This window comes from Girardinichthys multiradiatus, chromosome 8, assembly GCF_021462225.1.
Source record: "Girardinichthys multiradiatus isolate DD_20200921_A chromosome 8, DD_fGirMul_XY1, whole genome shotgun sequence".
Classification (NCBI taxonomy): Eukaryota; Metazoa; Chordata; class Actinopteri; order Cyprinodontiformes; family Goodeidae; genus Girardinichthys; species Girardinichthys multiradiatus.
Genome location: NC_061801.1, coordinates 38,403,772 through 38,422,807, shown reverse-complemented (window position 1 = coordinate 38,422,807; position 19,036 = coordinate 38,403,772). Strand labels below are relative to the sequence as shown.

General features: G+C 40.3%; 1 protein-coding gene across 1 annotated transcript in view; it reads right to left on the bottom strand.

The window, feature by feature from the left end:
* The window catches only part of LOC124872422 (ephrin-A5b-like), a 109,089-nt gene extending 92,448 nt beyond the window's left edge, over positions 1 to 16,641 (bottom strand). The window contains exon 1 of the mRNA XM_047372395.1: positions 15,839 to 16,641. Coding sequence (XP_047228351.1) covers positions 15,839 to 15,963 — 125 coding nt within the window. The 5' untranslated portion in view covers positions 15,964 to 16,641. The remainder of the gene's footprint in view (positions 1 to 15,838) is intronic.
* Positions 16,642 to 19,036: the final 2,395 nt, after the last annotated feature.

The window sequence follows — 19,036 nt, the reverse complement described above, 5'->3', positions numbered from 1 at the left end:
GTGTTTCTGCCACGACATTTAATCCTAATTTCATTATACATGTTACATTAAACTGGCTCCAAAACAAAGTCACTGATATTTTTTGTATAATTTTTCAACTTAATTGTAAAGCTAAGTGCTCTTAAACAACATTCCCAAGTAAATGATGATAATTTCACCCAAAAGTTTACTAAAATTATTCTTTTAATATGAGCATTACAGCGTTACTTGATTTTGATTGGTATAAAATCATCTTAAACCAGAGTTAGGAAATCAAGCATTATAACTTGAAGGAAAATCTTTTAATGTTTAGCAAAATCTGCTTTCATTTTTTTGTATATAAGTTAAAACCATATTTTTCAGGTTTTGTCACAAAATCTACATTTTTCACAAAAATGCTTCAAATTTGCTAATTCTGCATAAATAAAAACAGGCATTAATTTCACCACTTTTAAAAGTAGTATGATAATAATGGTTTTTGATAAAGATGTCAATAAGCCTGAATAATCTTCAGCCAGAATATAACATTTGGCACTAACAGAACTCTCAACAAAAAGTTTTAAATTCATTTGAGAAATGAGAATTAGAAATGTTGCTCAAGGAATATTCCGGTTTTAAAGTTCAGTGATGGTAAATTTTACTACTTTCCTTCAGCTTTTTATCATCAATTTTAGAGTTAACAATTTATTTCTTATTTTTTGGGGGGAAAGTTTTTTTCCATTAAATTCCACTGTATTTTAAATTAATTGGTGACAAAGTCAGATAAATTGTTTCTACTAAAAAGAAAAATGATTTTCTCCAGTCGACATTTAAAAATCATTCAGAAAATAATTTTATTTGTAAATACTAATATTGTAGGCAGAATTTCCGCACTCGTTTTAATTCAGTTTGATATTAACGACTCCTTAACTGTCACAAAAGACATAACGGATATAGGAAGGTTTTTCCTTTTCTTTCATGGATTTAGTGTCAGATCAGAGAAGATTGGAAACTGCTCATGTGGGATCTCGGGATTCTTAACCTACTTTTATTCCCTGAAACAAGATGGAGTCGACTTTGGAAAATGGCTGCCTGCGTTCCTCCACACAACGCTGAGGAAAGGAAGAAGATGGGGAGAAGAAGTTTGCCTTGGTTCGGGAAAGGTGCAGGTTTTATTAGTCAGAGACTTCAATTAATGACCCTTAACTTCAAGTTGTACGGTGCTAAAATACATTTAAATAACTGTTTGCTCTCAGTAATTCATCAGCAAAATTTTACTGACGAGGAGGAAAGAGCAAGTAAAAAAAAAGGAAAAGTCGACCTCTCTGTTAAAGCCGTGGCGTTCCTGACCTGGATTTCTCCTGGTTGCGTGTGAAGGTTTGTCCAAGCCCTATCGTGAGATCACAAACAGCTTTTTTTAATATTTCATGGGTCCCAGAGCACAAAGTGAGCAGAAACCCAACAGGAGGAAACACATTTGACTTTCAACAGGCCGCAGATCCACACAAAAGGTCCCGCACAGTCACACCAAGTTCAAGAGAAAACTGCTGATCAGATTTGCTTTATCAGTGTGAAAACAGCAAAAAATTGCTTCATACCTGAAGAATTACACAAGACTGGGAAATCAAAACTAATAAGCACCATAGATGCTTCATCTGAGGGGTTTTGGTTTGTGTTTGAGTCGTCCGAGAGCTTTGTCAACCTGAATCACACAATTCATTGGAAAAGTCATGCACTCCCACATCAACTTTCCCTGATTCCCTCCAAGAAACACAAAAACCTACAAGTCAGCAGTCATTAAACATCAGGAAATATCGTCCCAGCGAGGAGGTTTGCATGCTTTTAGTTTCAGGCGTTTGTCCAAAGCCGCACTGACAAACACAGAGTTCCAGAAAACGTTTACTTTTTCAGACTTGGGTCCAAGCTGTCAAAATGATCACGATTTTACTTTTTAATCTAGCTGTAATTGTGAACGATGTGGCCCTACTGGCGGGCCAGTTTATTCTCATTACCTCCATTTTACTCGAACCAGAAGAGACAGCAAAGATTTTCCCTGTCAGAGTGAAAAACAGTGACAAATTGGACACAGAAACTGTTAGATTTGACCATTTCAGGTCGAACATTAGACTCAGTGATCACTGAAAGAGAGCAACTGTGTTCTGAATCCTTAAAAACTATTAAAAAATATATAATCTAATTACACACACCTTGAGAGAGGCTGTCGGTCATTTCACTCCTTGCCAATTTACTGCGTTTCTGTATTTTCAAGAATTATAGAGATAAACTGCGACAAAATCACTAAAATCTCACCTATAACTTAGCTGCATATTGTTTTCTGAAAACCTTGGATTACACCCCCTTCTATTGATTGTGGTTCTGATCCCGATAAGAAATTACAGATTAGGAGCCCTAATAACTCTAAACGACTCATTGGTTGTACACATAATTTATTAGTCATAAAACTAAATTTTCTTACAGCAGACTGTAAGCGGATCATAAAAACTTAATTTAATTTAAATTTAATTGGTAATTTCCAAGCCAGTGCAAAACATTCCTGAGGTGGGTAAGAACTGACCTATGACCGATCCTTTCTGTACTCTAAACAAGTGAGTAAATGGTAAATGGGCCGAACTTATATAGCGCCTTCCCAGTCATACCGACCCGTCAAAGCACTTGGAGCCACATTCACCCAATCGCACTCAGAAATGCACACACATTCATACACCAATACTCAGATCTGTAGGCAACTTGAGGTTAAGTGCCTTTCCCAGGGGCACATCGACACGTGGCAGGAGGAAGCTGGAATCCAACCCACAACTTTCGGATTGCAAGATGATTTCTCTTCGCACTAAGACACAGTAAGAAATTCATTGTTGTATTCACCAATTCATACCCACTTTGAGTAAGTTTAGAAAGCTATATTAAACTGTAGAATATCAAAACAGGTATGTATCTGCCAATTCATAACTCATCTCAAATAAAATAACTGACGGTTGTCAAAACAGGTACGAACCCCCTCCAGCCCAATCCCCCCCAACCATAGGTGGAAACTGAAGTATTGCCAGTAACAGGCGCCCCATAACACACTGGGCCTTCTTGTACCTAATGTTGACCGTATTTATTTTTGCATATTCCTGAAACGATGTGATAACTTCCCCACCAGATAGGTATGTGTAAAATATCACAATTTATTTTAAATTATTGGTTGTCAAAACCAAGGGTCCTAAAGGGAACTTTCTTGAGGTACTGAAAGTGTCATTTTGGGTCACCTACCAAAAAAGACACTTTCTTTATGCATATCCTTATAGCTCAGTTGTGTAAAAGGACACCTTCTTGATGCATTGAAGTTGTCCTCATAGCTCAGTTACCTGTAAAAACACCTGCTTCCATCAAGGAGGTCCAAAGAGTCTCAGCTCAAGTTTTAGATGAGATTCAAAGAGCATAAAAAAGGAGTTGTTAGGGTGAATGAGCCCCCAGTCGCCTATCTTTGATGCTTAGTGATGCCCTGCAAACAGCATCAGCTGTGGCCAGTCTGTTAGCAGCTTAGTGGCTCTTTAGGACCTTTTTGGAAGCACTTTCAGAGGCTTTCCTGCAGTCATTAGGAGCTAAGGCTGATTAATGTGAATGGTCAGGCAGGGCTTGGCTTTCTGAGTGAGGAACAGAGAGGGGTGAAGGGTCCCACAGGAAGTGTTTTGTGTCTCCACACAAAGGGAAGCCTGACCTCTTAAGCCCCTTAGAGCCTCTTTGCTAATACCCTCACCGGTGCCTACAAAGACACAGGGGATGCCATTTCACCATTGCATTTAACAGGGTACACACACACACAAAGAAGCCCCCACTAAGATTAAAACAGCAGAAAAAAGTGAAGCTCTGTGCAGCAGGGTGAGACTGGCAGAGATTAGACCTGAAGAAGCCAAACTGTTTCACATCTGGACACAACGGATCACATCGAGGCATTGTTTCCCGAATTCAATCGCTTTCCAGCTCACTGTTGCATCCTCTTTACAAATTCCAAAAATCGAATTCAAACGTGGCATTCAAAACAAATCAGTACAACAGATGCTCTTAAATGCAGTGATTAATTTTTCCCCCTGAAATTTAAAGTAAAATTTAAAGGCATTCTGTCCTAAATGTACAGTCCCTGTTACAAGTTTCAGATAAGGGAACTGGTCATTTCAGCCCGTTTTACTTATTCTAAGTTGTAGTTTAGGATGTTCTGTACCTGACTTCTTTTGGTACAAAAAGAAGCAGTCTGTGAAGACACGCTCTGTGCAGACCAAGCACGAATTCAACTTAAAAAAATATATTTTGTCATTTCAAATATTCGTTTCATAGTCCACTGTAAGAAAATTTGGTTATATGGCTCTAATAATTAATATATATGAGTAGGAGCTTAGTTATTTTGGTTTGGTCAGGCATCAAAATATCTCAGATTTTGAGTCAACTGGTCAAATGCAAATCCTAACCACAATCAGTGGAAACCGGGGAAAATATAGTCTTGAGAGAAAAATACACAAGTAAATGAAATTTGAGCATTTATTCTTATTCATCTCCTTAGTTTATCAAAATGAATCAAAAATACAGGCAAATTGACCTGAAGCCTCTGATAAGTTTTAGCAAAAAGATTAAATAAATGACATTATAATTGAAAAGTAACCCTTCTCCCAGCTACAATGCCTTTGTAGTTTGATTATATTACTGTTAGCTCTGGTAACGCTCATAAACGGGTTATTTTTTATTTCAGTTTTTTAAGGCAATGCTTGGAGCTGAAGTTAGTTATGCTGGTAAATGTTGTACCTGTCCCATTTTCACCTTCAGAAGGCTGTTTATACTACTGTTAGCCACAGAAACACTTAAAACTTGGCAACTGCCATTTAAGTTTCTACAGCAAATTGTAGAGTTCATGTTAGCTAGGTAGTTAATTAAACAGGTTAGCTGCTCCAGTAAAAATGCTGCAGCAGGCTAATTGTATTAAAACTGGCTACTGTAAATTTCGTAAGCTAATAACTGATGTTTTCAACTTGTTTTTGTTAACATTCAGAGATGATGTCAGGTAGTTAATTCAACACATTAGCATTTTTTAATGTTAACTATGTTAACTAATGCTTATTTTAATGTTAGCTGTGTTAGCCCTCGTAAGCTCGTAAATGCTTTGTAAGTTAACATTAAGCACTAATGCTTGGTAGTTTAAATTAACAGCTAGCCACGGTAATTGTCGTAAGCTGGTTAAGGCTCTACTCAGCTTTATTTATTGTTTAGATCACAAGTTAGGCAATTAATTAAATGTTTTAGCTGCGGCAGTCTATATATTTTAACATTAGCCATGCTAGCACTTATTGGTTTTCTGGTTTTTCTTAACTTTAACATTTTGAGCTGATGCTTGACAGTTACATTTGTTTGCTGCTCTGGTACAAAAATAAAATAAAAGGATTGCTGACCACAGTCACTCTCTAACTTGGTAATTGCTTTTCTTAACATGGTGATTTGATGTGTAAAGTTTATGTTAGCAAAACATGCTAGTTGCCCTGGTTGAAATCCTCTGTTTGGGTACTTTTTAACTATTAGCTAACTGCTGCATAGATAACATGTACAGCTAACTCTTGGTAGTACCTGCAAATACACATGCTAGCTCCTGTGGTAGTTCTCTTTTCTTTCTTTTAAGGGAAAAGCTTTATGTAAATCTACTCATGGCTTTTTGAACGAACAGTATTCATGTAAAAAGTTCATAGTTTTGAAACAATAACTATTTTAAAACTTTGGTGCCAGATACATGCATGTATTGTCATGTAAGTAATGCAAAATCACATCTAGGATAACCTTAATGAGCGTTATTCTTTCTCCCAGTTTGAGTAATTTTTGGGCCATAAAAATAAATATATCCATTTATGTAGAAACATAATATGCTTTTGCTGGAGAAATGTCCAAATATTCATAAAACACATTTAAAAAACAGAAATTTTCTCCAAGGTGCTGTACAGAAATAAGAATTTGTTCAGTTCTGTTTTAAACTGTGATTCACAAACTCATGTTTTCGTAAGCAATCAAGGGACCACAGCCTCCCCAGGTCCAACCTGTTTTATTGCTTGTTTATTTCTATTGACTTATATATAAAATAATCAGGGCTAGGTTGATTTAAAAAGAAGTAACTAAAATGGCACAGCAATTCTTAACCCTTTGCACTATTTTCAAAGGTCTGAAAACAGTTGAAAACATTTTTTTTTTTTTTTTAGAAGGATTTTTTATCATTGCATCTGGTTTGAATGTCTTGACAATGTACAGTCAGGTAATGTTGGGTATAGTTTAAAGAACTCATAAATCATCTAAGAGGATTAGCATCCTTGATGTTGATGTAGTTCATTTGTATCTACTTGCAATGTACTTCTTTTTCTTATGTATTATCGAAACTCAGTTTTAGACTAAAATACCCTGCCTCATAGTCATATTTGATCTCTTGTAAGTATTTCATTTGAATTTTATCCTCTCTCACAGAGTCCTCGGTAAATAAACTGACTTCTCTTATAAAGTTAGAATTCTTTTAATTCTATTTTTGATGAATATAAAAACTTTTTGAGAGTAAAACTTGTTAAAAGAGCAATAAAATGGATGAAAAGAAGTTGTTTTGGTTGTTAATGTGTCGACAGTGCCGTTGCTGTGCCACAACATGCGGGAAAGTTAACTGAAGCAATAAAAGCTACCATTCTTATTGGTAGTCAGTAGTTTCTGTCAATCACTCCCAGGTAGTCTGGGGCCCTTCGCTTTATTAGTCAGAGCATGAAGGGTGGGGGAGGTCACTGGCAGCTTCCTTCTGCCAGGATGGGGGGTGTTGGGTATCACCCTATGACTACAGCCTCCCCTCTTTCTCTGATGCAGAAAGCTAAGTGTGAAATTCACAGCTTACCTGACCAGAAAGTTCAGTCTCTGAGTGGATTATGTCAGGTAAAACTGATCAGCAACATCATGGGGGGCGGCGACAACTGAATGCGGCAGATTGTCTTCCTGAGATTTTTTCATTTTGCAGAAGTGCTGTGTGGAGGCTTAATGTTGCAGACTTCTGTAATAAAATGGAAGATAAGATGCCTCTCTGACTGTTTATTGATAGTTTGTGAAGCCCTCTGTGCAGGAAATCACATTCACTCTGCTCCCTTTGATGCCTCTGGAGATTGACACTTCCTGCGGGTGGAAACATGGATTCTGACCCCACCTTAAGACTCCTCAGCATGGATGCCTCGGGTTACAGTCTCTCCTTGTCCCACGTTAGATACAGAGCCTTTCACGTTGCAACCAAAGACGTTGTTGTGTTTTTTGGGGATTTTATGTTGTAGACCTTCATAAGGTACTGGATAGTTCTTTTAATACATGAATACCTGAAAGGTGTGGTATGCATTTGTATTTACCCCCCTGAGTCAATACTTTGTAGAACCACAATTTACTTCAGTTACAGCTGCAAGTCTTAGGTAAGTCTCTACATGCTTTTCACATCCATTCTTCTTTGCAAAGTAGCTCAAGCTCAGTCAGACTTGATTGAGAGTGTCTGTGAACATCAATTCTCAAGTCTTGCCACAGGTTCTCAGTTAGATTTAGACCTTGACTTTGACTATATCATTCAAATTCAAAAATATGGGTTGATCTGAACCATTTCAATGCAGCTCTTTCTGTATGTTTGGAAGACAAACCTCTGCCCTGGTCTTAACACTGCAGCTTCTAGGGTTTTTTCCAGGATTGCCCTTATTTAGCTCCATCTATCTACTCATCAACTCTGACCCTGCTAAAAATGAGTAGCCCTATACTATGATGCTGCCACCATTGCAGGGATGGTGTGTTTAGGGTGATGTGCAGTGTTAGTTTTTTAGACCACAATGTTGTCCATGTAGGTTTGCGATGGGACATCCAGCTCCTTTCAGGGATTCATGTGTTTGGGCTTTTACAGTTCCCAAAGGGCTCTTTGTTTAATATGACACTGAGCCTTCTATTGTAACCTAAGTTAGCAATTATGATTGGCTTGGGGCTGCATGGTGGCACAGTTGGTAGCACTGTTGCCCTGCAGCAAGGTGATCCTGGGGTCTTTCTGCAAGGAATTTGCATGTTATCCTCGTGCATGCATGTTTTTTCTCTGGGTACTCCAGCATGTTCCCACATTCCAAAAACATGACTGTTAGGTTAAATGGCTGCTCTACATTGCCTTTAGGTATGTGTGTGTACATGGCTGCTTGTCTTGTGTTTCTCTGTGTTTCCCTGTGATGGACTGGCGACCGGTCAAGGATGTAACCTAATGTCCGATGGAGACAGCCACAAGCTCCCCGGCGACCCAGCAAGGACAAGCAGATATAGAAAATGGATAGATAGATTAGGGGTTTGTGTTGGTACACAGATTTTTGTTCTGTGTTTTATAAAAGCCTTATTTTTATCTTTTTCAGTTTTTCAGTAATTTCTTTACTTATTCCCAATCAAACTTGCATCCAAACTGGCTCCTCTTTCTGTGTCACTTTCTTCCCTTAACAGAATGATCCTACTATATCTTTGCATGTGATTGGGCTTATGGTATGCTCATCAAAATGAAGTCCCACCCCAGCCTGCATGGATTCTTAGAAGAGCTGAGCAGTAACACTTGAAGATTTGGCTCTTCCAGTTCACTATATACAGTCATGTAGGCCAAAAAGTTTCCTCCTCATGTTTCTGATTTCCGTTCTGAAAAATTCAATTGATTCTCTCACCTCAGCTTTGGATCTCTGCAGCTCCTCCACAATAACCGTGGGCCTCTTGGCTGCTTCTTTGATTAATGCTCTCCTATCCTGGCCTGGCAGTTCAGGCGGACGGCCAATCAGTCTGCAGTTGTGTCATATTATAGCCTAACCCTGTTTTAAACTTCTCCTCGACATTATCCCTGACTTGTCTGCAGTTTTCCATGATCTTAATGATGCCTTTCGTTCACAAACGTTCACTAACAAACTTTGTAGCAACCAATAACATATTTTGCTGCAAACCTCTGAGGCTTTCAGAAAGCAGCTGTATTTATACTGAGAGTACCCCACACACTGATGGACTCTCTTCACCATGTGAACTCTGAAGGCCATTGGTTGCATTGGATTTTAATCAGGGGTACCAGAGTAAAAGGTTTCTGCAAACAAATGCATGCTCCACTTTTCAGATTTGTTTTGTGAAGAATTCAGAAGCCTTGTGTTGGTCAGTGACATAAAATCTCAATGAAATACACTGAAGTTTGTGATTTTAATGTGAAAATGTAAAAAGGATCCCGGGGTGTGAATACTTCTACAGGACGCCGTTAGACATGCACCCTCCACTCACCACCTCTCCTCCTTCCCTCTGCCTGAAAGGCGGGCCACCGACTACAAGCCGAACAATAGCGGGCTTTCAGCAGGTCCACGCCATCCTTGGGAGAAGGCTCGTAGTTCCTAGACCCAGTCAATATTTGGACGTGGTCCCCTTTTTTTTTTTCTCCTTTTTTTGTGTCCGTTTCTTAATCCAAGCGGAACCGAGCAGCAGGGAGCCGGGAAAAGGCTGAGAGGGGAAAGCGAGGGTAAACACTGGGAACAATGCAAATGGGGCTACTCACAATGCCACTGGGAAACTATCACAACATCAGCTCACAACCAAGTGCAAAAACCGAGCATTGTGTCCTAAAGTGGAGATTAAAAAGAGAGCAGAGTAGGAAAAGCAAAGGAGCGGAGGTCAATCTGGAAAGATTTGGATCATCTGAAAGGACTTTCTAGGTGAAAACAGAAACCAAACATGAAAACAAGAACCTAAAAAGATTCCTTAATTGTCTTAAGAAAAATATGTTGCATCTGCTACGGGAAGCTTTGGTTGGGAATTATCAGGGATTAAAGTAGACCCCTGGGGTGAAGCCGCTCTCCCTGAATGCAGGAATCCCTCTCTCCCCAGCTGTCAGGTCCTTAGTCCCACCCAATGAGGTTCTTTGATGACGAACAGGGTATCAGTTTCCATGGCTTCGGAGACACAAACAGCCAGCAAGATTAGGGAAAGAACTCGGCCCCGATTCTCCGCTGATCCTGCCTATCAGCAACAAATAAACACCTTGGGCAACAGGCAGCGGCTCCATGCGAACCATATGGACCCGGGTGGGCTCTAATGAAGCAGCTAAAGAGCTGGTGAGCAGGGAATTCACTAATGGCTGCTTGTCAGAGCAGCAGTAAATATCCAACTCTTACACTTTTTTCCATCTTTTGGTTACTAACACAGCCGGCGTGGCTGACAGGGAACATATGGGGCTCATTTTACTTTCCACCAGGAAAAAGCTACACTTCGTGTTTTTCCTGGTTTGGATTTCTTGGGATAATTTCTTTCTGGTGCCACTATTCCAGCTGAGCCTATTTAGAGTCGGTTTTGTAATTTGTCCCTCAGTTGTTAGAAATAATCTACAGATTAAAGGCAACATACTTCAACACTGTTTGCCAATATGGACATTTTAAAGTTGGAGCTTAGTGAAGTAAGTTCAATACAGTTTATCAATATTGTGTTAGTTCACCAGAAAAACAGTTCTAATTGTATAAAAACCTATTCGGTCCAGATTCTTTTCCAATTCATTCCCGTGCAGTTGCAGTCTAAACATTAGTAATATTTTTAAAAAGCTAATTATGTTTAGTCGAATCTAATCACGATACCATTTAATGCAGATTTAGTTTATTCTGAAAGGTCATTTACTGGAAATTATCAACTCAGAAAAAACTGCAGATTTGTTGAATCTTATCCTACTTAATTTTAACTTTGGCAAATAAATTCCTACATAAAATGTATGTAGGAATTTATGTAGGAATATGCAGATATCGTCCCAAACGCTGAACCACAATAACCTTTTTAGCTTGTAAACCATTTACAGCATTTAATATATTTGCCGCTCTGTTGAGGCTTTATTTAAATGACCAGTAATACAACAGTTAAATTCACCACACGACATGACTTGTCAATTCCAGTGGTATTTATAAACAAAAGCTGGACTTTTGTAAGATTTGTGACTACTGAAAAAGGATTTCACCAGCAGGATTTAAGGGTAATAAACACTAACAGGACCTAGAAACACCATCAGAATTATTAAACACAGCAGTGAGATGTATAAACACAGCAGAACCTATAAGCACCGACAGGATTTATGAACGTCAGCTGGATTTATAAACACAAACAACACTTATAAAAGCCTGCTAAATTTACATATATTACATATACATATATATAGTGGCGGATGCTGGTCTTTCAAGGAGGGTAAGCTCAATTTCAAGTTCGCTGATTCGCTGATTTCGCTGTCAATCAAAAAGGGATTCAGCCTCAGATAGATCATCCAATCATCATGCAGAAGCTGAACGTCCGGGCCAGCCGAGGCCAGGCCACTGCCCCATAGACCCCCAGAGATGCTGAGCGTCCGATGGGCGGGACAAAGCCCAGCATCTTTGCTTTGCTATTGAACTCACTGTTTAAAGCGCTGTGAAGCTGCGGGAATGAGTGAGAGGAAAGTCGCGTCGTTACCAGTGATAAGAAGCTGATTCTGAACAAAAGTTGAGCGCGTTGTAGCGCATATTTAGTCAATGACATGTACACACAACAGTATGTATTTGATCACTTATTTTTTGACATTTTAGGGGAAGCTGAGCTTCCCTTGCAGTCTTAGAGCAATCGCCACTGATATATATGTATATGGACAGTATATGGATTAACAATTAAGCTAAGCTCCTGACAAAAGCGATTCTTTCCTTAGGCCCAGAAAAGAGTTGATAAGAGCATTAACAGAATAAAAACCAGACAGAACTGATAGTAACCAAGTCACCATTGTCAGTTTAGTTAAAAAACTTTCTTTATCCACAAATTTTCAACTGGCTCCAAGAGGATATATGATCCTGTTTAACTGATGTTGGCACATTTTTCTAAACACAAGAACAAGTTTTTGCAAAAGTGTATTTGCAGCACGGAGAACATGAGGAGGAGGCTGACTCCCTTTAAACAGATTTAGCATCAAAGAAAGGTTGAAAATTTGATTGACGAAGGACAAGCTGACGACCTAAAGATAGGGAGACCCATCATGCTTTATTTAAACAACAATGAGCTCAGATAAAACAGATGTCCAACATATTTTTAACTGATATTCACATTTACAGACTCTTTAAATGAGCAGAGCAACCTTATACTCAGTGTAACCTCACCACTGTCATGTTAATGTAGCAACTGTGACCAGCATCGTAAATGCTGAAGATTTTTGCCTCAAACTGTTAGAAGTGCAGCTTCTCACAGCAAATCCTTCCCATCCGAGCCACTTCAGCACCGAGCATCAGCGTGGGAACGTTCTCTTTCTCAGATCAAAGCTTTGCAAACAAGAGCTCATATTTATCTAAATTACAGAAGGAATCCTTTCAGTTTCTTTTAAATAATAGGGGGGGGGGGCATGAAAATGTCAATGCATTTCCATTTTTCACGACTCAGTTCCCATTTCAATTCCAGAGCTCCTGTAGAGGGATTTCATGAATGGCTGAGTGTGGACTCCAGCTCCGGATGCTGGTTCTCCTTCGCTACAGAGATGAAGATGAGGGGCAGGAGGGTGAGGCAGCTCATCTGGAAACACCGCGGCAGGTTCCTACACCAAGTATGGTTACATTGAACAGCGGGGAACCTGGGGGCCCGTGGAATACTGTGAGATTCTGCTGCAGGTCAGAGGGGCCCTTCATGCTTTCAGCATGGCCCTCGTTTACATCATACAGGTTTAAAGTCATGAATGAGAAAGGGAGAAAGTCATTTAGAGTTACTCGTTTATTCGGCTTCCATTCTAAAGGAACAAAGACTAGGCGGGGTGCCGCGCCGGGGCCGTCACCGGGCCCCTGCGGCCAGTGCTGCTGCCCCGTTTTTGACCCTGACAACGGTGCTCCCTCTGCGCTGCTTAACCCGCGCCTCGCCTGGTTACTGTTGAGTGTGTGACCCCGGCATGTGTGAAACTCTCACAGGGCCGGGAAGCCCGCTGAGCCCTGGCTGCTCCGGCAGGACCCCCCGCCCACCTCTTTATGGTCCCCCAGCATGGGCTGGGAGAAGGCGGGGGAACGTTTGGACGTGAGAGCATGGCAACCGAGTAACAAGACTTGGAAGCTGGGAAGTGTTTCAAGGACAGGAAAACTAGAGACACAAAACAAAAGCACGGGCAGGCTGGGAGCGCCGTTTTCTGACTCGGATATCTGCGAGCGGAGCAGGATACATCAACATCTCTGAGTGTAACACCAACATCAGTGCAACTGACAGGGTCACCATCATAGAGACACCCAAAAGCCTTGGTGGCTGTTTGGCGTCTAACGACCAACAAACAGGCTTGTTATCCTGAAGCAAAAAATGCTGATATGACATCAAATCCTGCAGAAATAAACTGACACACACTCTCACGCTCACTGCGTTGGTTTGATTGAACACCAAACATGTGGCACTGACTCATGAGGGGAGGCGCCTTGCACACACAGAGGACCAGAAATGTCCCCCCAACACACAATCTTAAGCTTTCAGTCACCAACGGAGAGGAAAACTCACAAACCAAAACAGACTTTAAACAATAAACAAAGTAAACTCTGAATCTGAACTCTGACAGGATCAGACTCTTTAGAGCAGAGACAGAAGACTCATCTCCACTTAAAAACCTCCAAAGAGCAGATCGTACGATTAACCCAGAAACATTCCAACACACTACAGAAGCAGGCAATGGTTTGTCAGCACAGACCATCAGCGATGAAGGAAATTATCCACCAACGTGAAATCCTGACAGAACGCTCAGTTAACTGACTGGAAACACCCTGGAATATCACACTGCTGCTGCAACCCGGCTGGCATCTGATCCAGAGCTCTTATAACGGGCGGGGGGGGGGGAATCTGCACTACTTTCAATCAGCTCCAGTAAAAAATATAAAACACTTAAACTGGTCAAAAGTGGACTGATCTGTTGTACACTGATTACAGATTCTTTAGAAGCACTGTTTTTATTCCGTGTACCATTTGTTTTATGAATAAAATGCAAAACTATCCATTTTAATGGTTATTTTGCACTAGAACCACTGCAATATATAGACTTATCAAACCTGCACTGATTGGTTATGCACCAATTACAGATTATATAAAACACAATTTATAATCTGTAAGAGGTTTACTCTGTAGATGAAAGCACAAAGTGACACATTTCAATGATTGTCTTGCACAAGGAAAACCTTAGACTGAGATTGAGTTATAAAACCTTAATATATGGGATGATCAAGGTGAGAACAGGCTCTAGTTTATGATATTTTCCCCCCTTTTCACACCTTAGCTTGTGTCCAGATTGAATATCTAAACACTTCTACTACCTTCTACTTTCTACTGTGACTACATATGTTTTACAGCAGAGTAAATCTTATTTATGATCTGTTAAATGTTTATTATATAAGTAAAAAACAGAAACAGTTCAAGATTCCTTTTCTTCTTGGGCATTTACACATTACTGGTCAAATTTGGACTAATTTACTCCGGAGGCGAGATGAACCAGTCAGCCAGAGATCAAAATGCTGATTGGCAGGTGAGTTACAGAATATTTCATGTTTTTCTTCTGTTGCTATTGATTAAATGCATCTAAATTACAAACTCCCACCATTTTCAGTATATAAAAACATGAACCAACAGCTCATAGTTTAACAAAAACATAATCTAATAAAGATTTTAACTCGGTTTTCTGCTTTGGTTCCAAACCACTACCTCTGTGAAAGAAACTGCAGCCAATTTTTCTCTTTTATGAATTATAGTCCTCAGGAAAAAAGGCAGTAAAACCAGCCATACTGGAGACCTGGAAATTGGTATCAACTGGGAAATCCTGATTGGTGCAACTCTGCTTCAACCAGATTCACTGTGATCAGTGCAGAATAATTTGGTCTTAAGCGGGACCCCATCCAGTCTGGTGTAAATGTTGTTGAAATTGTCCTTTCTGAGTTTTCCCTACAGGAATAAAAGCTTCACTGATCAGAAATTGAATTGTTTTACATCACAGAATCCAGGCCAGGTTTGACTGGTTTAGGTGCTGCAAGTTTCAGGCTTAACATCATCTAAGGAGGCTTAAATGTCTGAAAGCATCGTGTTTTCACATTTCACGGATCACAAACCGGGTTTTATAGAATCTGACTTTGGTGCTGAATAATTTGGTCCAGGTTTCATATATCGGTGGTTTTAAGGAAAAATAAAAGCATTGCAAATACTCTATTTTTCTGTTTTTACAAAGAGAACAAAAGTTTCCCAAATCTGTGTTATAAACAGTCTGCAAAAAACAGTTAAGTCCAAGTTCAACACCGTCTAAGTTGGTGTAGAAGACTAAAAGCCCTAATTTTCACCTATTTGTGGTTTCCCTAAAGGTTTTTACAGATAATGAATAGTGTTTTAAAGGGTCTGTACAATAATTCAGCACCAGTTTAAACAGTCTAAGTATTTTGATTTCCAAGCTATTCCCCATCTAAGGTGGTGTAAAAGCTTGAAAACCATTTAATTTTGTCCTTTTTAGGTTTTTCCTTATAGATAAAATAATTCATAACTCACAAACAGACTCTTAAACACTCTTAATAAAGAGAGAAATAATTCAGTCCAGGTTTGACAGCCTAAGGTTAGGGTTGCAAAACCACCACTGAAACCGGCTTATTTTTTACAAATGAAATAAAGGTCCAATAAATCTTAAAATGTGTTTTAAGGAATCTGTACTCAGTGTAAAATAATCCAGTCCAGGTCTGATCATCTCAGTATTTCAGATTCCGAACTGGAGCTGATCAAACTCGTTGGAGAGTCCAGGAAATGTGGGGGAATAGCCCTTTAGTGAAAGTTGAGCGCAGCGCACCGCCGGGGACTCCCAGCGGAACCGCCAGGGGTTCGGGACACTTACCTGGGGTTGGTCCGGTTCCAGAAGACAGCGTAGCGGTCGGACACCACCTTGGACGCCGGGTCCTGGCCGAACACACACATCCCAATAATGAGGATGAGGAACAGGATCATTTCCACCTGCGGCATGTCTGAGCTGAGCTGAGGTCCGGTTCTGGTTCTGCGTGTAGAGCGGAGCTGTGAGACAGCCTTTCTCTGTGTTTATCTGAATATTTTCTGGTAAAGCAGCAGATCTCAGATCACTTCTTCTTGGTTTTACTCCGCATGCAGTTGTCCAAGCGACGAGGCGCACATGGAGCGGCGCTTCTCCCTGTTCCTCTGTGCGGAGGACCGAAGAAAACCAGCGGAAGATCAGCTTTCTGCGGCTCCGGGCTGAACTCAGAGCCGTTCCCGTCCTGTTTGACACGCAGAGTGAAGTGAAGCAGAAAAATGACGCACAGTGTCTCCTCTGCGGATCTGCGCCAGGAGCGCACAGGACGCGGTTGTTTTCGGGGGTCTAACAGAAGGAGAACCAAGTCAGCAGCGCTGTGGCTCCAACTGCCATGCTCTCTCCCGGACCAGCCCCCTCCTCCATCCCTCTCTCTCCCTTCCTCCCTCCTACTGTGCCAGCCGCCGCACGCTGGAAAAAATGTTCTTCTTCAAAGCGCCAGCCTCCTCTGTTGGAAACTGTTGGAAACTGTCGGATCTTAAGGCTCCTTTTGCAGAGGAGCTGAGGACAAATCCATCCATCCGTTTTCTTTATGCCAGCTTTCCTGCAGAAATCAAGACAAATATTGCAGCAATCACCCACTGGGACACGAGAATGAATATAAATATAACCAGACAGACATACACTAAAAAACACAAACTTTTCATACAGTCTGACATTATTTAGATTATCATTCCTGCTTCCGCTCAGTCAGGATTATCACAATTCTTTCTAGTTGCTAAATCCTTAACGTTTGGCCCAAGTCTTTTATAGTCACTGCGGAGGACCCTAAGAGCTGCATGTGGCTCCGGAGCTGCGGGTTCAGACTGGTTCACTGTTATATCATCGCTGTTGGACAAAAACCTCAACAAAAAACAATGAACGTTTTGAGGAAATGAAAAAAAAACCAAACAGATTTCTTCTAAATGTAAATTCAAATTGTTTGGTCAGAGGAACAAGCAGTTCTGATGCATTTAAATGGAAATGTATCAATAAAACCACAAATAGATGTGAAGAGTGATCAATAAGAAATGATTTTCACAAGAAAAATGAAATTAATTAAATTGGAGATTTGAGGTTTTGGCACGACAGCAATGATATAAAAAGCTTGGACATGTCCACCCACTATGCTGTTCAGGAAGGAGACGGGTTCTGTGTTCCAGGACCAGAACTAGAGCTGAAGAACTTGTAAAGATGCTTGCTGAAGCTGGTAATAAAGTCATTAACCACAGTGGAACGACTCCTGTACCGCAAAGCTGAAAATCCACTCAGAGGAAGAGGCCATTACTCCAAAGGACACATAAAAAGCCAGATTACAGTTTGCAAATCACATAAAATTTTTGGAGACATGTACTGTGGTCTGATGAGACTAAATTAAATTTACATTTTCGTCCACAATGACCACCGTTACATTTGGAGGAAAAAGAGAGGAAGCTTGCAAGCCTGAGAAGGTACGGTGGTGGCGGCATCATGTTGAGGACAGGTGCATTTCATACAACAGTATGTGTACATATTTGTATACTTATTTAGTCTTTTTATTCCTTTATATTTTGCTTTCTTAGGGACATTTCACGCCCAGTTTGATAACCAATTATTTTAAGTAATACTCTTTATTTTATGTAAAATGGGATGAACCCAAGTATGACTTTCATATCTGGACACTGAGTACGAGAAGGAGCTGTCTGCCAAAGGACATTTCATCCCACCCATGCATCCATTCTAAGATGTCATACCCGATTTGTAAAGAAACATGTTGAGTACTTTTCTAGACCTTTCTGGAAATGGGCTAAAAAATTGTGAATGCAAATTTTGTATCGAACTACTTCGGGTATGAAAAGTAGCCATCTGCCAAGGCATGTTTCACACCAACAACGTGTCAATTTGCAACCACCGGGGGGGATATGTCCCAATCGTTTAGACAACTCGGCATTTTAAGTAAATTTCTGTGTTTTACTTGGACTGGAATATTGATTGGCGAATACAGATACAAATTTGCACCCTACTACTGAGGTAAGAAAAGAATTAATCTGAACTGTTTTGTTCTATAATGAACAAAGATTGTTTAAATTTTGATGAAACCTTTATTCTTTTCCAAAGAGCATTTTTAGTGTTTTTTGTTTTTAGCATGAGGGCCACCTTAGAGAAGAAAGAATGTACAGCAAGGTCAAACCTGGATTGGATAACTCTACAGTGAATAGAGATTCTGTTTATATGATTAAACATAGCTCTCTTCCCACTGGATGAGTGTTTGTGTGTGTGTGGTTCAGAGGATGCAGGCGGTAATAGGGGGCTTAATAAGAGGGGCTCACCCAAGGCCCCATTCATGCTAGAACCGCCCCTCCCTCACACAGATACAGACTGAATCTGATCCCAGCTGCTGCAGCCCTGCTCTGCTCTGTTTGTTGTTGCAGACATTTCTTACAGCGTTGAGTTTCAGGCTGCGCACCTTCTCATTGGCTTTGGGATGTTTGAATGACGGCGGCTTGGTTTACTAAACCAACATCCCTCCTCTCCCTGCAGCATTCCCAGACCTGCAGACCGACCCAGGATCCGCTCATATAGCCCTATATCACTTTATTATCTTATTAGACATTATCTTGCTCTGTCTGTTTCATATATTTTCTCAAAACTCAATACGTTCTGAGATTTTGGTCGTTTGAGTAGACGGATGAAAACAGTTCTGCACCAAATGCATCATCAAAGATCAAGTACATACTTTTACGTTGATTTAAAACCTGATTTTATTAAAATGTTTGCATAAAAAGTCACGTTTCAGTGATGGGTGGACTGTGCTGCTCAGTGCTCATGAACCACAGCGCCCCACTGTGGTCAAACTCGGAAAGCCTTATTAAAGTGATAAAATATGACTTCTTGAGGGTCCCTTGAGTCTGAGCTCCACCTGGGGCTCTTGGACCCACAAAATGCTCTTTTTAAATAAGCTATTGAAACATTATTTGTCTACATATTTTTTATTATTTTCATGAATGTCATGACTAATTACAGTCCTCACCATAC